General features: G+C 46.2%; 1 protein-coding gene across 13 annotated transcripts in view; it reads left to right on the top strand.

Annotated features, from left to right (window-relative positions):
• The window catches only part of Pfkfb3 (6-phosphofructo-2-kinase/fructose-2,6-biphosphatase 3), an 82061-nt gene extending 68567 nt beyond the window's left edge, over positions 1–13494 (top strand). For 5 of the 13 annotated variants that reach the window (XM_087181975.1, XM_013075803.3, XM_087181976.1 and 2 more), the window contains exons 10-17: positions 117–221; positions 1897–2026; positions 2898–2960; positions 3076–3140; positions 4830–5003; positions 6877–6899; positions 9462–9514; positions 10937–13494. In XM_087181975.1, the coding sequence (XP_087038101.1) occupies positions 117–221; positions 1897–2026; positions 2898–2960; positions 3076–3140; positions 4830–5003; positions 6877–6899; positions 9462–9504 (603 nt within the window). In that variant the 3' untranslated portion in view covers positions 9505–9514; positions 10937–13494. The remainder of the gene's footprint in view (positions 1–116; positions 222–1896; positions 2027–2897; positions 2961–3075; positions 3141–4829; positions 5004–6876; positions 6900–9461; positions 9515–10936) is intronic. The other 8 variants (XM_087181977.1, XM_087181980.1, XM_087181978.1 and 5 more) reach the window with 3 other exon arrangements.
• Positions 13495–21543: the final 8049 nt, after the last annotated feature.

Genomic DNA, 21543 nt, shown 5'->3' with positions numbered 1-21543 from the left:
GGGGAGCCTTCCCTCAAATGTACTAGAATCCCTCTTGGGCATCCTGGGTAGCATCTTGAGATCTCCTTCAGACCCTTTGGGTGTGTTCCCTAGAGTAAATGTAGTGTTTCCACCAGGGAGTCTGTGAGGAGCTTACCTATGAGGAGATCAGAGACACGTACCCTGAGGAGTATGTGCTGCGTGAGCAGGACAAATACTACTACCGCTACCCGACGGGTGAGGTAAGCGTGCAGGTCACTCCCACTCCGCTCTGTCTGTTTACTGCAGGCTGCGCCTTTGTTCATTTGGCAGATCATGGCCAGGAGTAGGTGGTGTGTGGTGTGTGTGGGGTTGGTGAAGAAAGGGGTGTGGGGCCAGGTGACCCTGTTACCAGCCAGCAACTGTCCATTCACCCTTCTTGACCCATTCTACAGACTTCTATCACTGCACTGTGGACTTAGTCTTCCTAAATGCAACCCCATAAACAACCTTAAGAGAGAAGTAGTTATATTTTCCTATAAGCAAAAGTGAGAGGTGTACATATGTGTCTCTGATGACAAATGTAATGACAGGGAAAGAGGAAGATAGTGGATGGTGCTTCACTCCAGACAAGGAATTTCCCCAGGGCTGCAGATGAGGTGGTAGACAGGCCAGCTTCAAGGAAGTTGTCTCATACCTCGTGTGGGACCTGAGCTGACGCTGGTAGAGGCCGTTTTCCCTGTCACTCACTATGGCACAGCAAGCAGCCACCTTGGTGCAAGCAGAGAATGCAGAGTCTCTTGGTCCTCTACGGCCAGGCAGTGTGTTGACACCTAGTGGGCATCTTTCCTGCCTGTGCGCTTCTGGGCATTTGCCAGCCTCAGTCCCTGATGGGCCAGCTTGTTGTGTTCTTGTCCCAAGTTGGCCCTCACTCATTGGGCCCCTGGTCAGGAGGACAAGGAAGGAGGTAGAGGAGGGCCCAGGAAGAGTAAGAGCTTTGCTATTTAAGGTCACAACTCCACCCCTTCTTTTTACGTTTTTTAAATTGATATAAAATCAATGGAACAAAATTCATCATTTTTTACTGTGTTGAAGTGTTTAACTCTAGTTTTTAGAGTATAGTCACTCCTTCATATTCTGAGGGGATTGGCTGCAGGACCCTTGCAGACACCAAAATCTATAGATGCTCAAGTCCTTTATGTAATTCTTTGCATATAACCACACATCCCCCTGTATACATTATCTCTGCATTACTTATAATACCTAATGCATTGTAAATGCTACATAAATAGTTGTTATGTTGTATTGTTTAGGGGATAATGAGAAAAAATCCCTGCATGTGTTCAGTACAGATGCAGTTCTCTTCCCTGAATGTTCAGTCTTCAGTGGTTGTGAAACCACAGATGGAAAGGACAGCTGGATTCACAGTGCCATGTCACCATCACTTCTAATTCTAGGACATTTTCTTCACTTCCAAAAGAAACGTCAGACTTGTTAGCAGTCAGTCCAAATGGGTCACTCCACCCCCTGATCCTGGCAAATATGCACCTACTTTTTTTGTGGCCTTGCAGTCTAGACATTTCACAGAAGTGGAATCAGGCAATATATGTGGACTTTTGTATAAGAGTTTTTGAGGTTTCTTCACGCTAGGCTGTGTGTCAGGGCCTTACTGCTTTTATGGCCAGTCATGTTCCACTGCGCCACCTGCCCCTCAAGCCCTGGAGAGGAGTAGGAAGAGGAAGGGACTCAGGCAAGATGGCTGGTTTATGATCTCTTAAGATTATTTCACTAATGCAGAGCTGAGCACTTGGAGGGGTGGATTGATGGATTGACAGGTGGGTTGACTGTCTGGTCTGTGATGACAGAAGACGGGACAGTGGCAGGGTTCTTCCTGAATGTCTTCTGCTCTGATACCATGCCCCCTCCCTGTGTGCTCAGTCCTACCAGGACCTGGTTCAACGCTTGGAGCCAGTGATCATGGAGCTGGAGCGCCAGGAGAACGTACTGGTCATCTGCCACCAGGCTGTCCTGCGCTGCCTGCTGGCCTACTTCCTTGATAAGAGTGCAGGTACCGCTGGGCAAGTGTGGCCTCAGAAGGAGGGAGGAAGGAAAGTGGCCCTTGAGAGCGTGTGGCCAAAGACGCACTACTGATCACCCTGCTACGATGCCAGAAGTTAGGAAAAGTTGGCCATGGGCCTGGCTCACGGTCTTCTGCTTAGTCCTCTCCACCCAGTGCCTCCTTGGCAACCCTCAGGAAATGCTGTTGAGTAGTGTGATGCCCAGAGGCTTTAGCTCCTAATAAAACAGCTCTCTCAAAGCCCTCCTCCTTCACACATCTACGGGTCTTCGGGTTGAGTATGGGGGCAGCTCTTCTCATCAACCTACCTCCAAGGTCAAACAGCCCAGAAAACTTGAATGATGCTATTACCACTTTGTGTCTTATGTCTATCAAAGTTTTAGCTTAATCACTAGACAGACCTAAATTAAAATTATGGAAAATTAAAAAAAAAAATTGGAAAGCCAAATATTTGAAGCCTCCTCCACTTTTTAAAGAAACTTATTTTAGCTGGATGTGGTGGTGCACAACTGTGATCTCAGCGCTCAGGAGGCTGAGGCAGGATGATTGCTGTGAGTTCAAGGCCAGCCTGGAATACATAGCAAGATCCTGTCTCAAAAAAAAAAACACCACAAAAAACCTCAACTACCTGTGTGAAAGTGGTGTTTTAGTTCATTTGGATTGTGTTCTTTTGGCAAGGTATTTTTTTCTAGGGCCTTCTGCCCTGGGCAGGATGGAATGTACTGGAAGAGGATGCCCCTGCATACGGGCACAGCTTCTGGGGTCTCCATGGCAGAAGCTCTGGGTCCAGAGATGCCCCTTCACACCTCCCCCTTCCTCTAGAGTCTCGTATGTAATTGTGGGACCACCTTTCTCTTTTCAGAGGAGATGCCCTACCTGAAATGCCCCCTTCACACTGTTCTGAAACTGACACCTGTTGCTTACGGTGAGTAGCAGCCCTCACCCAGTCCTGCCCTGGGGGCTGTCTTTGCTGGTGGCCGTGGGGCTGCAGACAGAGGCTTTAACAGAGGGTGTCCTCTTCCGCCATCTTTGTCCCACAGGTTGCCGTGTGGAGTCCATCTACTTGAATGTGGAGTCTGTGAGCACACACCGGGAGAGGTCAGAGGTGAGTGTTGGCCCCTGATGCTGCCATCCTGGCCTCCATCACTCCAGGATGCCAACGGACCTTGAGAAGGCCTATGACTGGGTGCCTTTAGCTGGGTTCTTACCAGAGTGGCTTGCAGGCACTTGGTCTGTCTGGCTGCTACAGTTAGGATCTCAGTACTCTTGCCCTGTTTTTCCTGTGGCTTCTCAGTGTCTGTTTCTTCTTTTCCTTTCCTTTTATGTTCCTCCTTTTCCTGTTTCCAGTTGAGCTGAGAAGTGAGCATTCAAGGAGAGACATTCTCCCCTTCTAAATAGAACCTGAGCACAGTTACTGTTATCTTTTCAGGTAGCTGACCCTATGCTTTGAAGTTTCAGTACCCTGGTTCAAACAGGATCAGCCAATTGGCATGATCATCTGTACACGCTCGGGTTCAGAATAACCAAGAATTCAAAGGAAGTAGGACAGGAGGCTGGGAGACATGAGGGCCAGCCAGCGGGAAGGCTTTTCAGGGGACCCAGTGCCTGTTATCACTGCCTTCCACTTTGGGTAGTTCTTAGATTGAGGGGTGGGCATGTAGAATTTTACTGGAGCAGACTGGATCTCTGTCCAGGTGTGCACTGTGAAAGTGAGTTTGAATTTGCTTTATATAAGCTGTCAAAATATAATAGTACAGTCATTGCCAGTATAGTCAGACATTCCTCTTAGACAGAGCATGACTTGCTGCCCTGGAGTCCCCCAAGCAGGTGACTTCCCTATTTCCCAAGAGCTTGGCTGTCAGATTTTGGCATTCACAGCACAAGATGTCAGCCACTTTAGTGCTTCACTTCCCTGTGGACCAAAATGAAAGCGGATGGTGTCCCTTGGCCTCTCTGCCCTGCCCCTCTGCCCCCCTTCCCCCTTGAACAAGGGTTCCTGGGAGCTTCGGTCACTTTAGCCAGGTGATGATGCTCCTGGCCTGACTCCTGCCTGCTGCTCCAGCAGGGCACTGGGCATTAGTTGGGCTCCAGTGGTCTCAGACCGCTTCCTTGCAGTGGGGCAGAACTATACAGAGATATCCCTCAGCTCTGAGACTCCTGGGCTGTGCTTTGCAGGGGGCCCCAGGGGCTCACATCACTGATAGGAGGGTTGGTGTCTGGACCCGGCTGCTAGGCTCTGCCTTCTGCCCCATTTCTGTGTCTGCGGTCTCCTGGCTGGTTTGAAGCCTTGGTGTCCTGTGCACAAGCAGAGTATTGTATGTGAGTAGGGACTGTTTTCTGGGTGTGCCTGTGTGCTGCTGATCCTAGAAGAAGAGGTCTAACAGAAGGGATTTAGTGCTGACCCCTTTTGCTCCCCCTCCTGTGAGCCTCAGACCCAAGTCTGCCTTCTGGCCTCCCCTCCTGGGCCTCCTAGGGGCTGGAAGCAAGGTTCTTTTCTCTGACTTCTCTCTCTACTCTGGTTCTAATTGCTTCTCTCCCTGCTTTGCACATGTCACATTATGTGATTGCCTTTTGGAATGATCCATGGAAGAAGCGTGGGAGGGAGTCACCCCTGTTACCAACTGGTACCAATCATGGCATAGACAGCAGCCCAAGGTCCCCCCCAGCCACTCACCTTGGTCCATTGGGTTGTAACCCTAAAATCCAGGAGCGGGGAGACTTTTTGTGCCTTATCTACTTTTCTTCCCCCTCCTTATAACTGTCTCCCTCTCTCTTTTGTCTTTGTCTTGCTTAGGATGCAAAGAAGGGACCTAACCCGCTCATGAGACGCAATAGTGTCACCCCACTAGCCAGCCCCGAGCCCACCAAAAAGCCTCGCATCAACAGCTTTGAGGAGCATGTGGCTTCCACTTCTGCTGCCCTGCCCAGCTACCTGCCCCCGGAAGTGCCCACGCAGCTACCCGGACAAGTCAGTGACTCCCCTTTCCTCCTTGCCTTGGGGGAAGAGTGCCTGGGGGCGATAACCTTAGACCTGGGACTGTGTGGGTGTGGGTGTGTTTGTGGGTGAGTATGTGTATGTGTGCCCTTGTGTTGTAGGTGTGTGTGTGTGTGTGTTGTGTATATGTGTACAGGCACAGGTGTTGGAACATGAGAAGTCCATTCTGAAGACCCTTGAGAGACTGTGACTGCATGTGTGTCCTTTCTGATGTCATGGTCTTTACTGGGCAGAACTGGGCAGAGCAGGCAGAACGTCAGAGAATGAAATGTCTTCAGTCCTGTTCACACTAGTGAATAGTTATTTCTAAAACAAAAATGTCTACAGTGGTCCCCCAGTGCAGAAATCTCTGTCCAGTTCTGGACCTTGGGCATCTTTTCTCTTTTTCTTTTTCTTTCTTTCTTTTTTTTTTTTTTTTGAGACAAGGTCTTGCTATGTTCAGGCTGGCCTTGAACTCACTATGCAGCCAAGGCCAGCCTCAGACTCATGGCAGTACTTCTGCCTCAGCCTCCCGAATGCTGGGATTACAGGGGTGTACTACCATGCCCAGCCTTGGGCATCTTTTCTGTCCCACCCCATTGCTGAGTGTGTCATTGGTCTCTGTCTGTGGTCACTTCCATGAAAGAAAAGCACAGGGCCTGGAGCCCATGCTGTACTTGGAGCCAGCAAGGTCCCCTTAGAATCAGATAGCCTGGCTGCCAGCCTGGGTAACTGGGAAGGAGCCCCTTTTAACAGAACATAAGTATTCCACTGGGTAGTAAAAACCAAAATAAAGCTTAACCCAACAAGATTTCATTAGCTTGGAAGACTTGAAAAGGAAAGATTTTGGCAACTGTGTATTAAGATTTATTTTCAGAAAAACAGGTAATTTCCTAAAAGATTGCCAAGATCATTTGCAAATATGTAAGTTGTAGAAAACTCTGGGTTCCAATTGAGCCACCACCCCAGGACTTCCCCATGCCTGGCCTCTTACAAATCAATGCAAGCTGAAGCTCAAATTGGTTTTGTTCATGAGCTCTTTGCCAAGCCACCTCTGGGGGCTTTATTTGCAGCCCACCAACTCTTCCTGTCTTCCCTGGAGCTTCTTTAAACCATTTTGGAGTCTGGAATATGATGGGGGAGAGTGCTGCAGCCTCTGTAGGTCATTTGACCTCCCTGGGTCTCAGTTTTGTCATCCATGGAAGGGGGGATGCTACCTACTGCAAGTGGCAGATTAGATGAGGCGAGTCATACCATGCATGTAACCTGGTGTCTGGCACATGGAGGATGTAAGACTGTATGTATCCAGTGAGACAACAGTGGTCAGCCTAGAGGCCTGACTTTTATTGTCGCTTGGCCATTTGCACATATGTAGGATCTTAATAGCATGGTCACTTCACCTCCCTGGCCCTCAGTCTCCTTAGCTTTGACAATGAGGGCATAGGACTAGGAGACTTCTGACAAACATTAATTTTAGGTCTTAATCCAGCCTTTTAAATGAAAACCGAGCAAAGCTAAAATAGTATCTCTATGATATTCTGTCCTCATGCATTGCAAGGTCTTATTTGGAAGTTCAGAGGCTACTATTGGGGATGCTTGAGGGGAGTTGGCTGGCTGGGAGTGGGTGCACTGACCCTGGTCGGGTAGGACGCTGTGGCAGGGTCCAGTCCTCTCTGCCTCAAGGGCTGTCCAGACTCACAGGACAGTTCTTTAGGACTGCTAAGTCATTAGAGCAACCTGGGAGCCTCTGGTTGGGCCAGGAGAGGGAGGTTTGTCAGGGTGGCCCCACCAGATGATACCCAGCCTCCTGACTGACCTCTCTCTCTCTCTCCTTTCTCCCTTTTTCTCTCCTTTTTCCTCCCTGCAGCCTTTGCTAGGGAAAGCCTGTCTGTAAGTATTTCTGAATAATTCTGCTGCTTGCACTCTTTCTGTCTTGCTTGCCTGTTTGGCTTCCTGCCCCTTAAAATATTGAGGATGAGGACAGTTTTTAGGAAGGCTGCGGTCTTCCACAGGGGAGGAAAAGATGAGCATAGGAAGAAGAAGGGAATTCATGAAGTTTTAGAGAGGGCTGCAAGTGGCAGTGTGCCCCAGCTGCTGTTCAGTATGTTTGATTGCTTCTCCAAAGTTCCTCTTGGGGTTTGAGGTGTTAGCTGCATTGCTCATGGTCTGGGGTTCCCTCTTAGGGTCAGATTTGGTGACAACTGGGCCCTGGCTTGCCGCCATTGCCTTTTATGCACCCCCTCTTCCCAGAGAAGCATCCTTCATTCTGAAAGAGAAATTTACTCAGAACCTGTATGAGGATGTCCCCTTATGGAGTGTGGCCTGGAGGGAGCCCCACCTGCTCCTGAGTGGTCTGTGTGGAAACCTTCTTTGAGATCTGGTTGTCTTGTATCAGGACATGCTTGGCCATAAGTCACAGGCAGGAGTGAGTACAGCTTTGCCATCAGCCCCATTGGGTTGCTCCCTCCTTGGGCTGGAGCTCTGTGGAGTGTCTGGTTCAGCACCAGCTCTGGCAGCCACTGGGAGATAATGCAGTGTCTCTGTTGCTGTGTTGGTCCCCAGCTGCAGAAGGAGCCAAGGCCTTCGTCTTATAGCCACCACAAGATCCCACCCCAGCCCACCAGCCACACTTCCCATTATTCCCTTTGTGGTCATTAAGGTACCTTGAGGAGTTTATGCAGAAACTGGGTGAGCTGAAAAATGAGGGTTGTTTTGGAAAACAGGAGTAGTTCAGCATCATGCCTGGACTGTGGTGGAACCACACAGAGTCAAATGTACTGGTAGGGCTGTACAGCTCACAAAAAGAGAGATGGCCCATGCCTGTTGACCCTGATCCTTAAATAACCCCAGGCTGTGGGTGGGGAAGTTCCTCCCTGTTTAATAGGTAAGGGCATGGCCATCCAGTCAGTAGGAACAGAACCAGAACATAGACAGGGCTTCCTGCTTCTGGGGGCTGGTGTCTTCTTCCCTGCCAGCTCCTGGGAGCAGCTAGGAGAGTGTCCCTGCCTTTATGCCTTGGCCCCTGGTCCTTGCAGCTACTTCCCATGGCTAACGGTGGGTCAATCTATTAACTTCCCAATAAGACATCCTCATAATCCAGTGTCTGTGGTGCTTTGGAGCCAGCCTTTGAGCACAGAGACCACTTGTGGACCAGGGGTTCTCCTGTGTGAAAAGTAGTTTTTGAGTTTGGAGTTTATGGTTCTGTATGTGTGCATATATTATTCTTTTTGCAGCACACTGCACCCAAGCCCTTTGCACTGAGCTATATTCCCACCCTTTTTAACTTATTATTATTATTTTTCATTTTGAGACAGGGTCTGGCTAAGTTTCTAAATTGCCCAGACTGGGCTCAAACTTGTAATCCTTCTGCCTCAGTCTCCCAGAGTGCTAGGATTATAGGTGTGTGTCATAACACCTGGTTTATCTAATCCTTTGGAAGCACTCTCCTGCTGTGAGAGGGCCATTCAGATTCATCCCCGTACCCTTCTACAGCAGACTAGTCTATCTCCAAGGTGAGTCTAAGAGTGCTTTTGGCTAGAATCCCTCCAGATCAGCAAAATTAGAGTCCAGCCAAACCTGTGAATGTTGACCCCACATCTTGGATCATAGATACAACCGATTCTAGGAATTGACCTGAAGCCTTTGACCAAAATGTATTGTTAAAGTCAGACCAGGCCAGGTTTGCACCTTAGTTCTGCTAATGGCCACAGTTTTTGGAACTCCGGGCAATTTAAAGCAGTTCTAGGACCTGAACTTCTTCATCTGTAAAATGGAGAATAATAACTTCTTAAGGGTTTTAATATTGAGAATACAGATATGACACTTAGACAGGGTGTGGTGGCACACACCTATAATCCCAGTACTTGGGAGGCTAAGGTAGAAGGATTGCCATGAGTTTGAGGCCAGCCTGGGCTCAGTAGTGGGTTCAAGGCCAGCCTGGATTACATAGTGAGACCCTGTCTCAAAAGCCAAACAAAACAAAAACAAACAGATAAAACAAAAGGCACTTAGCAATAATGTCTTGTGGCACCTAAGAAGACCAGATGGGCAATGGCCATGCTGCTATCAGGGAGGGACTTGGTGCCCAGGGCTCAGTGAACATACCCTGATTTCCCTGGGTTTGAGCCTGCGCTTTGGTGTTCCTGATTCCTTCTGCCCCATGCCAGTGGGATTTCTTCCCATTAGCAGCTGGAGCTCACACTTGAGAGGAGGAAGCCCTTGAGGTGTATTGCTGGTGATGTTGGTTTCCTGGTGAAATTGAGATCACAGCCGGGGCCCTGCGCTCTACAGTGTCTTCCTGGGGTCTGTGCTAGCTGCTTGGTATGGAGAGACCACCTCACATGCACAGTACATCCTTCATTTTAAAATTTCAAATGCACACCAGAAAAATACTACTAAAAGATTTTTTTCTTTTCCAACCTGTTTTTTTCTCTTCTCCACTATGCTTGAAAGACGAACTGTCTGTCACATTTTCTCAAAGTTTTCTCCTTACTAACCTTGGAAAGGTAAATGACTGGCTGCATGCCCCTCTGTCCCTTCCTGCATCTCTCCAAGTCATGGCATCTCAGCTGTCGGGCAGCTTGGTCTGTGTGCAGACTGGCCATTGTGGAATATGTGGCTCATGTGTCCATGCCAGACAGTTTTATAAGCAGTGCCATCATCGTGAGGTCCTTTCCCATCTGTCTTTTCCCCCTCCAAGTATCCCAAGCCTGGGGCCCTATGAGTGAATGACATGGGCTCTTGGTGTTATTGTTGCATTTTCATCATGTAGGTGCTGGAAGCCGTGGACCTGTGGTGTCCCAGGGCAGGTTGGAGCTAGCTGTGGTAGAGGGAAGTGGCAGCCCCCACTCTCCATCTGTCTATAGACCTTGGGGGGGCCTCTTTCAAGCTGGGAGAGGACCCGCCCCCCCACAGGGGGCGCTGACTGCCTGGGGTTCTGCATCCCACCCAGATCTGAATGGAGGCTCCTGTGCCATTCAGCCCTGTGAGTCTCCAGCCAGAGGACCAGTGTGGGGTAAAAGTGGGCGGAGCCAACCCTTGCATACCTGTCTGCCTGGGTCTTGGCTTCTCCTCTTGGCCCTTGTAGAACAGTCTAGTGGAGATACTTAGGATTGGAGAGGATACTTTTTTAAAAATTGTGCTTTTTTGTGGCATAAGGGAGTTCAGGGAGAGACCCCTGCTGTGCAGTGGCAGCAAACATATGTCCCCAACTGTTTTAAGAATAATTTTAAAAGAAGGCATTGGTACAAGTCAGAGTCTTAGAGGTGAGGCTTCCTGCTAGGTCGCTTAGGTCAAGACTGGGGCAGAGATTTAGGACACAGTCTTCTCTGCCTGGCTCCCCACCTGAGCCTCCCCGCCATATCAAGCCATCCCATTCATCGCCTGTGTGTCCAGAGTCTGGTACCAGGAGCTGAGCATGGTGCTCTGTTGTTAGCTGAGTAGAGAGGAGAAGCTTTGTGTTGCTTTGGGGGTCCTCAACTCTCTTTCACCTGGGTGTGGCCAGTGGGGGCCCCTGTATGGTACAGAGAGCAGCCCTAGACTTCTAAAGGGGTATGAGCATGAGGCTCCTGCTGGCACCTCAGAAGGCTCCTTAAGGTCCCCTGTTCTTTCTTAGAAGCACTGTCTAACCTACTGGAACCATAGTTCCATCCACATGGCTGTCCCACCTTCCTTCCCTACCTCTTTTTGGCAGGAAAATGGCCTGGTACTAAGCAGGCTCCTGGCCCATGTCTGGCCCTTTCTCGTGTTCTGGGACCTGCCTGAGCTCTTCCACCTGTTTTGTGATGACATTCTCTGGGGTTTGTTCTTTGTTTGGGGCAGAGGGAGGGAAAGGAGTCTCAGTGGCATGGCTTTGAGCCATCTGCTTTGGAAGCAAGTCAGCAGCAAATCTTAATTCCCTCCCTTGTCCCTCTTTCTCCTGAAAACAGAACATGAAAGGCTCCTGGAGCAGTGCCGACTACTCCAAGAAACATTGAATGAAGCAAACACATCTTATTCCATTCTGCTTCCATTTCTGCAACTTAGCTTGTGCTCTCCCATCTGCCCAAGGCCAAAGTGATCCCAAGGACTTCATCTACACCAGAGTGAGTGGAGGAGAAGGGGCATCTGTTGGTTTGAAGAGCAGCTACACCCCGTAGCATGAGAATGGCTGAGACACCAGAAGGCCATGTGGATCGCTAAATCCTGTGGCAGTGAGCTGGCAGCCTCTCCACCCTCTGCTCTCCTGGGTCTTCAGGGCTGGTTGGCCTCCCAGACCCTCAGGAAGGCTTGGGGAGGATGAAGAATAGTGGAGGAGCTGAGAGGCCCTGAGAAAAGTACACTGGGCCCTTTTGTGCTGTTTTGTTTTGTTTTATTTCTGTGATCCTACCCTGGCATGATCCTAGCTGGGGAGACAAGACTGGCAAAGGATCTTGAAACTAGAGGAGGACTAGATCCTAATTGCTGAAGGCCAAGGGCTGTTTGAAAACTTCCACATGGCTCTGTTGTACATCTTAGCCTGGGGAGATGCTGTGTGAAGGGACTTGGGCACAGGCTGAGTTGGGACATCTTTTCCTGAGAAGCCCTTGAGCTGAGACTTACCTGGCAGCTGTGCAGTGACATGCCCTGGCTCCCCTGTATGTCCTCACATCTTCCCAGCTCTGAATTCAAGGACAGGCTGGCTGCATAGGCAAAAGGATGTGTTTTGCTGGAAGGGGATTACTGGGTCCTCCCTCTCCCAGGGAGCTCTGAGCATCCTCTGTTCTCCTACCTGGACTTGCAGGTACCCTGAGTGAATTCCTCTCTTGGGGCTGCTTGCTTTTGCACTTTTTTTTGTAGTAGAAGTGTGATCTAAAAGTTGCACCTTCTCTTCAGAAACTTATGGTAGATGTTGGGGTATTAGGCCTTGGGGCTTGGAGCCTCTGAATGTGAGGAGTTGGACATACCTATGAGATGGGGAAGCTTGGACTCTTTGCAAGATCAAGTGTGAAATGACACGGGGAACACTTGGCCTCTTTCCTCCAGGATTCATTACCTACCACCCGTGTTTCCCAGGTGGGGATGATGGCCCAAGCAAGGCTCATTTATAGATGCCATGTGCATGTTTTTGTTGAGTGCTGGATACTTGGCATTGTGCTGGGATTCTTGGGGAGTTCAGTGGAGTAGACTGTCATCCTTGCTTTGTCTTTATGGTATCCATGATATTTTTGCAGAGATTGAAAAGCCAGGCTTATGGGACATGTGGTTCTAAACTCCTATAGTTTCTGCCTGTCTGTTTTTTCTCCCTCATTCCTTCGAATACCAGGGGAGAGGATGTCTGTGTCCAGAGGAAACCACTTGGAAACTCAGGAGTATAGTTCATACAAATAACTCTTTTAAGGATGTCTCAAAGCTGGTACCAAAGGTTATTTTTTTCTTCTTGCGTTCTTGTAAGCCCTGAGATTGTGCCCTTTTCATCTGAGGGAGCAGGTCCTCGAATGAGGGTTGGGATGAACACTGGGAGTGAAGGACCATTTTTGTTTGCTTGAGAGGAGCTATTAAAGAACACATTACCCTACTTGAGATCCCCTTTAAATTGGCAGGGTACCAGAGGAGAAGAGGGCTATGTGTACATCCTTGGGCAGCTTAAGACTTAGGCTATTTTCCCTCATTGCCACTGTCTTGGGCCTTGGCAGGCTGTGTGCAGGTTGCTAGTATTTTTTGACCAGAGGAGCCTGCAGCTTTGCTCCTGAGACTGTTTCTTACTCGTCACTTTCTAGCCTCATCCTCTCTGTATTAATATAGACTCTCAAGTCTGATGCAGAAAAGGGCTGGAGGAGAGTGTGGTCCCTTCTTACCTCTACTGACATGGAGTCAATACAGACATAAAGAAGGCTTTGCCTAGCATGAGACTTCAGTTTGGCAAGGTTATATTGGGAGAGAGCTCACAAATAAGGGTAAAGGGAGGGCTGGGAGAGGTAGAGTCTTGATTCATTTGAGACCTGCCTTTGAGAAGGGATGGGGGTGGGGTGGGGCTGAGCTATAGTCATGGAACTTTTGCTTCTGCTGGTTTCCTCCCCTCACTCCCTTCAAAATAAAATGAAACAAAACTGGGACCAATTTTTTTTTTTTTTAACTTTGCAAATTTGTTTTTGAATGAATTTCCCTCTCTCCTCCCACCACGGACAAAGCTCTTTATTTTGGGGGGCGAAGAAAAACTGAACCACACCAATGATATTTTGGTTTGTAATACTTGAAATTTATTTTTTTATTATTTTGATAGCAGATGTGCTATTTATTTATTTAATATGTATAAGGGAGCTTAAAAATAGAAAGCTGTATAGATTGAGTTTAACTGTTAGTTGGTTTGGGGCCTTTTATGTGTGACTTATGACTTCTCTGTGTTCTGTATATTTGTCTGAATTAATGACCTGGGTTGAAGCTGCTCTGGCTTTCAAACAGGGAATGCCTTTGAGAAATTTGTATATTTTGCAATTGCCAGATCAATAAAATACCTGGTTGAAATACACCTCTGATCCTTTTTTGGGAATTGGGGGACAAAGAGTATTTAAGTGACATTTGTGGTCACTGCACTTCCTGACCTATTTTTTTATTATCTTCCTTCAAACAAGACATTCAAGTAGAGATTGTCTAGTGCTTATGTTTGGGAAAAAATAAGATGTATCATTTTATTTTAAATTAATAGATTGCATTTTTTAGTGTGGTTTTAGGCTGATGGAGAAAGAAGAACAGGAGGCACAGAAATTTCCTGTAATCCCCTCTGGCCCTGCAAGTTTCCCCCATCATTAACATCTTGCCTTAATGTGGTTTCATGGGTTACAGCTGATGGACAGTGCTAGTATATTGTTGGGAACATACTACATGTTGGCTTACAGTAAGGTTCATGCTTTGTGTTGCATAGTCCTCTGAGTTTGACAAATGCATAATGCTGTATGTCTACCACTGTGGTGTCTGTGATACAGATAGACATCACTTTTTAATCTCTTTGTTCCACCATTCACCCCTAGTCCTTTCAGACCACAACAAGTCTTACACCAGCATTGCATCACATAACAGGCCACAGGCAGCATTACAGGAAGGTATCATTTATTTTAGGTTTACTTTCACTTTCTGCCCTTTCTACTCCCTTTAAGCTCTTTCTAAGCAGGCAATAAATTTTGATTGAACTTCTGTGCCCTTATTGGTTGCCAAAAGTTGTCTCGCCCTTGCTGATGTGGCAAAAGTTGAGGCCTGGATGAGAAATATATATCCAATCTATGCCCTCACCGCTATACCCCCCAAACAGTCTCAGTCTCAAATTAGTCTTTCTCTATCACTTATACTTTTCTGTCCCTAGCTGTGAAGAGAACAGACTTTAGCCATCTGCACTCCCAAGCAGAGATGACCCCCAGGGTTATGATTTGGAAACTACATGATGGGCAGAACATTTTCCAACTTGTGCTCCGAGTTCTGAGCCAGTCTTGACCTCTCATAGAGGTTGTGTGCAGGAGATGGGCCACTGGCTTGATAGATAAACTCTTTGCTCCCAAATCTGACCCAGTCTTTCAGGTTAGCTCCAAGAAAATTAAAAAACTTCTCTAAAAGATGATGGATACATATTTCCTAGCTGAGTTGTAGGAATCTGCAGGGCATCCTTTAGGTCAAGCTCTGATTCATCTGGGTGGTCTGGGGTCAAGTCTACAATCACTGACAGAATTTTAAAGAATGAGTAACCAGGTGGATGGTTTTTATATTTCAAGATAATTTTGAGGATCAAATTTGTTGCAAATATTTTCTTAGCATGTTGTTTTCTTTTTGGTTACAATGGTTTCCGATGTCCTTGAACTCAAAACATTCATTGTGGAATCTCAATAATTCCTTTGTAGTTTTGTTTTTTAAGCTTGGTCTTTTTTTTAATCCACAAATAGATATTCACCAATATTTATGTCCTTTTAAAAAAATCTGACTTTTATGGAGTAGTGCTATGACCTAGTCAACTCCTCTGTTTTCCCTCTCCAAGTCGTTAACCAAGTCTTCTGGTACTGTTCGTTAAATACTTGTAATTCTAGTAAAAATATTCTGAGCTGTGCCTGTTGAAGAGTGGAAAGTGAGGCTGGGGTGGAGTGAGACACCCATCCTGGTTGGAGGCTCTGCTTGGCACAGCAGCACGTGGTACAAGGAATCCAGGTTCAGTCTAGAACCCCATGGGAGGGACACCAACTATTTTACCTAGAGATTATTTCACAGCAACAAACCTTTCTAAGCAGCCATTTGCTCTCTGCACACTGCTGGTCTCACTGATTCCTCCCCTGTTTCATCAGTGCCTTCACAAGTTACCCTGTCAACTTTTCAAGCTGAAGTTGCTAGTGGCAGGCACCAGCTTCTGTCGGGGGTGGAATGAGTGTGTGCAGTCCACGTGGCCCTGGAGTCCACTGCTTTGTGCTTTTGAACAATGGGCTTCACCTCATAGCTAATCAGGCCTTGCTTGGGGACATCCCCAATTATGCCAAGCCTGGGCTGCTCAGCCTTTTGACCTCCTCATTGGGACTCCAGCCAGATGGAATTGTGCCTGAGTTAGATGTCAGAGCTCATTGTTTTGCATTCAGTGGTTCTTAATCAGAGTTGCACAACACAGTTGACAACAGAGTTTCTAAAATGCATACATCTGGTTCTCATTCTGGGAGGTTGTAAAATTTATAATTCAAAGGTTCCAGGGCCAGGGATTTAGCTCAGTGGTTTCGCCACCTGCTGTGCAAGCGCAAGGACCCAAGTTCAATCCCCGGTACCAAAACCCCCCCCAAAAAACAAAGGTTCCAAGCATCCATATTTTGGGGGGAGGGGCTGGGTGTCTTAAATGATTCTGAGAGTGATAATTCAGAACTACTGACCTAGACTGACCCTTGTAAGTACAGTAACAGGAGAGTGCAGGGTATCTACCCATGCAAGGTAACTAAAATGGTTAGACTCAAAGTGTTGCCAATCAGCCTAGGGCTCTTTGGCTTGATCCAGATGGACATTATGAATCAGCAAAGTGCAGTTCTGCCAGCAGTCCTGATGTCACTGGGTAATGCTGGGAGCTGGTAGTTCACATCTGCTGGTTATTGCCACTGCCGGCTGTCATGTTGGCTGATGCTGGCTTGCACTGGACACAGTAGGTTGACTCTACCAGGTCTCTGCTGCTGGTCTTTGGCTGCTGGTCTCTGGAGCTATTCAGTGCTAACAGCTCTGAGACTTTATTACTCTTTCTTTTGAAATGGCCGGCTCTGTCCAGACTACTCAGGATACAAATCCCGAGTCGATATTTGGAGCTCATACTACCTGAGGAATGAATCACAAGCAGGTTTACAAGAATGGGTGTGTTTAGTCCCTGTTTGTGATGATGGTATCAAGAGTGTATGTGTAATTTTTTTTGTAAATCAACTATATGCCAATAAAACTTAAAAACACAAAGAACACATACAGACACAAAGCACATATTCTCTTGCAAATGCCTGTAACTTGTGCAGAGCAGTCTTCACTAGGATGAAGACAGATCTAATGGTGAAAGAACAATTTCTCCAGAAGTTTGTAGTCACTGACAAGAGGAGTTTGACAATATGGAAGCATGGTTTCTTAACATAGAAATGTGGTCTTCTCCCCTCATAGTACAATCTCTCCCTGTCTTTCAAGGTCACTGCTTGCCTAACACATTTAAATTGGACAATCAGATCCTGATTTCTGACCTCAGGGATTTCTGCCAGGGAGAAAGCTGAAGCAATCTAAAGCACAACATTCTGACTCCTGTCTTTCTATGGTCTAATTTTTTTGAGCAGAAACTCTCTGTATTTCATGGAAGCCTAAATATTGCTACTGAGGAGAATCAGAATAAAGTTGATTTGAAGGAAAACACTGCTAGAATTTATTTTAAATATATATGCTTAAATTTATGTGTATTTATGTATATGCTTAAACTTTTCTTGAATTTTGATTTGCATGTCCTACATAATCAAATTCAGTGTGACTCCATCAGCCTCGTTTTAGTAAGTGGACAGAAATTTAGGAATATTCTATGTCTCATGTGATTTTTTTTTTTGCAGTGCTAGGGATTCAACCCAGGGCTTGTTCATGCTAGACAAATGCTCTACCTCTGAGCTACACATCTCACATTTAAATTCCACATGCAGTCCATCAGCATATCTAAGTGATGAAGCTTCTAATATTCCCATGTTCCACCACTTACCACAATTTCCACCACTTTCACCCTCATCTGAGGCACCACTGTCTGTTACCTGGACCACTGTCTACTTCCCTATCCCATCTTTGCCCCTTCTACCTGCTATCAGCATAAAAGCCAGAGTAATCTTCTGAAATCTAAATTGGATCTTGTCACTTTTCCCAAAATTCTTCCATGGCTTCCATCTCAGGATAGAGGCCAAAGGCTTTGTCATGGCCTCCTCAAGTTCCTACATGTGACTTTGTTCCCAGCTGCTGTCTGGTCTCAGTGCCTTCTACCCTCCCTTATTCTGCTCTCACCACACTAGCCTGGTGCAGGTCCTTGAACAAGGCAATGTGACTACTGCAGGGCCTCTGGGCTTGCTGTTCTCCCTGTGATATCCACTCCAATTAGATATCTACTGCCCTCCTCCAACACTTCCTCCCAATCCCCATCCAACCATCACCTCCTCATCAAAGTTTCTGTATCTTCCCTTCCCCTGCATTATTTTTCTGTAAGTCACTCTGTTATCTCACAGAGTATGAATTAACTTATTTGCTTTTTGTCTTCTTCCACTAGACTGCAGGCTCCATGAGGGCAGGCTTTCAATGGTATCATTAAATTCAAAATCAGTGCTACTGGTAACTAAGAGACACAATGCGTTGAAAGAGTAGTGAGGAATTAATTCAGCTTAGTGAATGAAGCTTAGGAAGATGAGAATAAAGAAAAATTGTGGAAAAAATTTGAGTTAAAAATATGACAAATTCAAAGCTTTTATTGAATTTTTAAGTTCTGAATTATGTGATATCTTTGAGTTCAAAAGATGGTGTTTTCTTCTCTCTCTCTCTCTCTTTCTGTGGTACTAGGGATTGAACTCAGGGCCTTTGCACTGAGCTACATCCCCAGCCCTTTTTTATCTTTTATTTTGAGACAGGAACTTTCAGTGCCAGGTGACATTGTTATCCCCATATTATAGACATATAGTCAAGGCTTTGAGAACTTAAGGATCCTGCTTGATTTTTCCTTGGCTGTAACTAGGAATAAATCTCAGATCTGTCAGTGCTTTTAGCTAAATCACAGCCTAAGACTTCACAGCCAGCCAGGCACTACCTGATGAATCACTAGGCCACAGGAATGGGAATTGAGTTGCATATTAATTAGCAACAGCCTTTTTTTTGTCCCTGGGCCTTGGAGGTCTGTCTACATCCAGATGAACAATGTGTCTCCTTGAAGGGGAGGAAGCTGAGGACGCTCATATAACCTTACAGCCAGATATGCACAGGGAAAGGTGACTGGAGGTAAGGAAAAGTGAAGAAATGGATGGTTTGTGTATGGATAGTCAGAGGACATGTGCTCAGAAAATGAAGGCATTAGAGTGCTCTGGAAGGTAGCATTTTGGCCCTTGGACATCAAAAGCTCCCATGGGGCATCTGTGCAGGCAGACCCAAGTCAAGGGTTACATTTCAACTGGTTTGAGACCGACAAAAGCAATCTCCAAGTTCCTGAAAAACAGCTTAGGCAATCTTCCCATTCCTCAAAGGTGTTGTCTGTAACAAAACGAATTGGAGTATGCTGCTTAGCTATCTGACCTCTAAAACCAGTCATAAAAACCAAATGCATTAGGGGTCCCTAGAGGAACAGAATCAATAGAAAATATATGTATAATTACACAAGGGATTTATTAGGTTGGCTTACATGATCAGAGGTGAACAAGTCCAGAAGGTCAGTCTGAGGGGGCACAATCCACAATGAGAAGAATTCACAATGGTCCTCTGTGCACTGGACAGCTGAAAGATCCAGTAGCAGTCAAAGCTCGAAGGCAAGGAACTTTGTTGTGGACTTGCAGGTAGAAGTCTGTTGGAAGGCTGAAGAAATTGGAGATTCGTGTCCAAAGGCGAAGGGAGAAACTGAAACTCTTCCCCAAAAGGAGCACTTCCTTCTTTCCTTTTTTATTCCTTCCAGGCTACAGGCCTATTGGCTGTTGCCCCCCACCCAGGGTGGGTCTTCCCCTCTCAGTTTGCTTGCTTACATGTCAATCATCCACAGATACACCTAGAACTTTACTAATTTGCTAGGGGTTCTTACTCAAGTCAAACTGATGTATCACAATTAATGATCACAACAAATCACAATTAACCACCACACCAATTAACTAAAAAACAAGTGAAGCTGGGAGGTTATTCAGGTTTTACCTAGGTTTTCATGTGTCTTTTACCTTACCCTCCCATAAGGGCCAGGTTTTCTGGGATACTTTCTTTTTCTGGGATACTTTTCATGGGATACCTCTGTATTGGTAGATGCTTGCATTCCATATTCATCTTTGTATGAAATAGCAGAGAAGTTTGCTTATATTAGTAATAGTCTTTCTCTGCTTAATAAGACAAAACAAAACAAAAAACAAAGAAGGCAAACTAGTCACTATCCTAGAGGTCACACCTACAGTAGTGCATTGTCTCTAGTGTGTGTGTGGGGGGGAGTCCCCCAGCCTCCTTTAATGATTAACCCGGGCACTATAATCCCCAGGGATTTCTGCCTCTCCTATCCTTTTGTTAAAAAATGAAACTCAACTACAATGGAATGGTTTGAATTCAGAACAATTGAAGTGGTAAAGTTAGTGCTGTAATTCACTTTTTGATTTGAAGATTAAAGATTTTTTAAGGATTTCAAAAATTCTTGTTTATGTGGGGTATCTCTATCCGTATTTAGTGTATTTGAAATTAAAACTGAAAAATTAAAAAAGTGTTGAATATATTTAAAAATAACAAACCCATTGCATGTTATAAACAACACATTATTATTCAAAATAACTATAATTTAAAAAATAATATCCAGTAAGAATGGCATTTTACATTTTATAAATCTTTCTCTTCACTCTATTGTGATATCTTGCTTTCACTAAAGTATATGAAGAAAATCTGGCCTCATATAGATAAGAATTTGAAAAAGAATTTGAGTATGTTAATATCTTTTTCAGATAATTGTGAATAGTTTTGTGGGGTTTTTTGCCCCTGTATCCATATTGAACAAATTGTAGTTTCTTTCTTTTTTTTTTTTTTTTTAAGGGGAAGGGGTTTATTTGGCTTACAGTTCATAGAGGTTTCAGTCCATAATCTGCCAACTCCAAGGCAGGGATAACAAACAGGCATGGCAGAGCAGAAACAACATGGCACACACAAGGCAGCAAAGGTAACAAGCGGGTTAACTGCATCTCCCTGCCTGCCCCTTTTGTCTTATTCAAACTAGTTAGGGGAGGTAGCACTCACACTCTTAATCCTAGTGCCCTTGAGCCTAGCATTGTATCATGAATCAATTACAGCTTCATACACTCTAGATCAAGCCTATGGGGCCGGGGATTTAGCTCAGTGTTTTCGCCACCTGCTGCACAATTGCAAGGACCCGAGTTCGATCCCCAGTACCAAAAAAAAAAAAAAAAAAGCCTATGACCACATGAGGCTTTAGGGGGACATCTAGACCCAAACCATAACATTCTGCCCCTTGCCCCGCAAAGACTCATGTACATTCCTTTACACAAGAGGCATTTAGTCCGTCTCTAAGAGTTGTCAAAGTCCTAACCATTTTAGCATTGCTGAGAAGTTCAAGTCCAAAGTCTCCTCTGAGAGTTAAGGCAAACTCTTAACTGCAGGCCCCTGTACGAATGAAAAGAAAGTCAAACACTTCCAATGTTCAGTGGCACAGACAGACATTACCATTCCAAAAGGTACAAACGGGGATACAAAGAAAAGGGACCAAAGTCCAAAATCTAGTAAGGCAAACAAATCCCATGGTTCCATTTCCAGCATCCCCAGTGAACTCCTAAGGGCTTGGGTGGCCCTGCCCCTATGGCACTTTCAGTGGTTGTAGCTCCTATGGCTTCTCTTTTGGGCTGGCTCTGCTCCCTCTTTGCAGCTTTCCTCAGACAATCCATGCTCCTGGCTTCTCCAAACTTCTGGGGTCTCCAGTGCACCTTCAGCTTCACATTCACAGCTTCACACATTGCCGTCTCAAGGGCACCCTGCCTGGCCTCCCAGGCCTTCTTCTGAAATCTGGGTGGAAACCTTCCCACAACTCTTGCATTCTGCATGTGCCTAAAACCAGTGCCACATGGATGATGCCAAGGTCTGCTGCCAGCTGGAGCAGTAGTAGCCAGTCTTCCCTCTCTCTTGGCTGTAGGGGTTGAATGCCTGGATCGCTGAGCAAGCACTCTGAACCCAATCCCAAGGAGCAAATTCTCTAGGTTGCCACCATTTCAGAACAGCTTCCCTAGGCCGCCATTTTGGAACAACTTCCCTAGGCTGCTGCCATTCTGGAACTGGCGGCTGTCGCCATTTTGGAATCTGGTTCTCTGGAGCTTTTTTCTCAAAGCAAATTCTTTCACCTTTATAACTC

This window comes from Heterocephalus glaber, unplaced genomic scaffold (genome assembly GCF_053883595.1).
Source record: "Heterocephalus glaber isolate CG9 unplaced genomic scaffold, H.glaber_assembly_v1.0 deba00001472, whole genome shotgun sequence".
NCBI lineage: Eukaryota > Metazoa > Chordata > Mammalia > Rodentia > Bathyergidae > Heterocephalus > Heterocephalus glaber.
This window is presented reverse-complemented; position numbering and strand designations above follow the sequence as displayed.